The sequence below is a fragment of the Trichinella spiralis genome (assembly GCF_000181795.1).
Source record: "Trichinella spiralis strain ISS 195 chromosome Unknown Scfld554, whole genome shotgun sequence".
Lineage (NCBI taxonomy): Eukaryota > Metazoa > Nematoda > Enoplea > Trichinellida > Trichinellidae > Trichinella > Trichinella spiralis.
The window spans coordinates 1-1369 of NW_003527493.1; the positions used below are offsets into that span (position 1 = coordinate 1).

General features: G+C 40.2%; 2 protein-coding genes across 2 annotated transcripts; both read left to right on the forward strand.

The window, feature by feature from the left end:
* Positions 1–43: 43 nt before the first annotated feature.
* Tsp_13924 (histone H2B, gonadal) lies at positions 44–417 on the forward strand (the record flags this gene model as incomplete). The annotated part of the gene is made up of 1 exon (XM_003370769.1): positions 44–417. A coding segment is annotated over one exon (374 nt), but the record flags the coding sequence as incomplete, so codon positions are not given.
* A 411-nt stretch (positions 418–828) lies between these two features.
* Positions 829–1239, forward strand: Tsp_13925 (histone H3, embryonic). Its single transcript, XM_003370770.1, has one exon. The coding sequence runs from the start codon at positions 829–831 to the stop codon at positions 1237–1239; it is 411 nt and encodes a 136-aa protein (XP_003370818.1).
* Positions 1240–1369: the final 130 nt, after the last annotated feature.

A 1369-nucleotide genomic window follows, 5' to 3' on the forward strand; every position in this document is an offset into this window, starting at 1 on the left:
AAAAATATCATTTTAGAAATTTCATTTCTTTTGGACGTTTCAGCGGTGTGGAATAACATGACTCCGAAAGGTGTAAAGAAAGCAGGTCAACTCCAGAAAGTGGCCAAGTCTGGTGATCGCAGACGACGTCGTTTGAGGAAAGAAATCGTTCGCTGGTTACATCTACAAGGTCTGAAGCAAGTTCATGCTGATACTGGCATCAGCAGCAGGGCGATGTCAATCATGAACAGTTTTGTGAATGACATTTTTGATCGCCTTGCCGCTGAGGCGAGTCGTCTTGCCCAATACAATCAACGCCACACGATCACTTCACGGGAAATTCAAACGGCTGTCCGTTTACTTTTGCCTGGTGAACTTTGCAAACATGCGGTCAGCGAAGGGACCAAAGCTGTTAGCAAGTACAACAGTGGAAGGTAAACTGTGTTGCCAGCATATTTAAGTAAATAACAATAACCCAACGGTCCTTTTCAGGACCACATTAATTTTTATTCAAATCGATGAAATTCAATAAATAAAAACTATACTTTTGTTAAAATTTATTTTTCACTTACATAAAGTAAATTTTTACCAGTTAACCTAATGTTTAATCATTAATGGGATACTGTAAACTAATAAGATTGTTTATAAAACATTTGAAATTATTGTTAAAAACTGTGTAAGCTGAAAGGGGCAAGGAGAAACCTCCATCGCAAATCGTTTCCCGCCTTTTTCCCCAGCCAATCATTTTTGAAAACTCAGTTCACCACTTACAGTTAAAGGTCAATTGCAGTTATGTATATAAAGGAGTGAACATTTATTTTGCTCTCAGTTGAGAGTGTTCGAGTAAAAATGGCGCGTACTAAGCAAACCGCTCGCAAAAGTACTGGTGGAAAAGCCCCACGTAAGCAGTTGGCCACTAAAGCGGCTCGGATGATTGCCACCAATGCTGATAGAGTAAAGAAACTACGTCGTTATCGTCCAGGGACAGTGGCTCTTCGTGAAATTCGGCGTTATCAAAAAAGTACAGAACTGTTGATCAGAAAGCTGCCATTCCAGCGTTTGGTTCGGGAAGTTGCTCAAGATTACAAAACTGAGTTGCGATTCCAATCGTCAGCAGTTTTCGCTTTACAAGAAGCGGCTGAAGCTTACCTGGTTGGCCTGTTCGAAGACACAAACTTGTGTGCTATTCACGCAAAACGTGTCACCATTATGCCAAAGGATGTTCAGTTGGCTCGTCGTATACGGGGTGAACGCGCCTAACTTTGTTATGCCTATTTTGTTCATAATCCAACGGTCCTTTTCAGGACCACTTCAATCTGTTTTCATCAGCTACATTCCATTGATTAAGCATCATTTTTCTGAGAAATTAAATATTTAAATGAATTTCAAA

Coding starts and splice junctions, on each gene's coding strand:
- Tsp_13925 (XM_003370770.1), top strand. CDS start 829: ATGGCGCGTACTAAGCAAACCGCTCGCAAAAGTACTGGTGGAAAAGCC.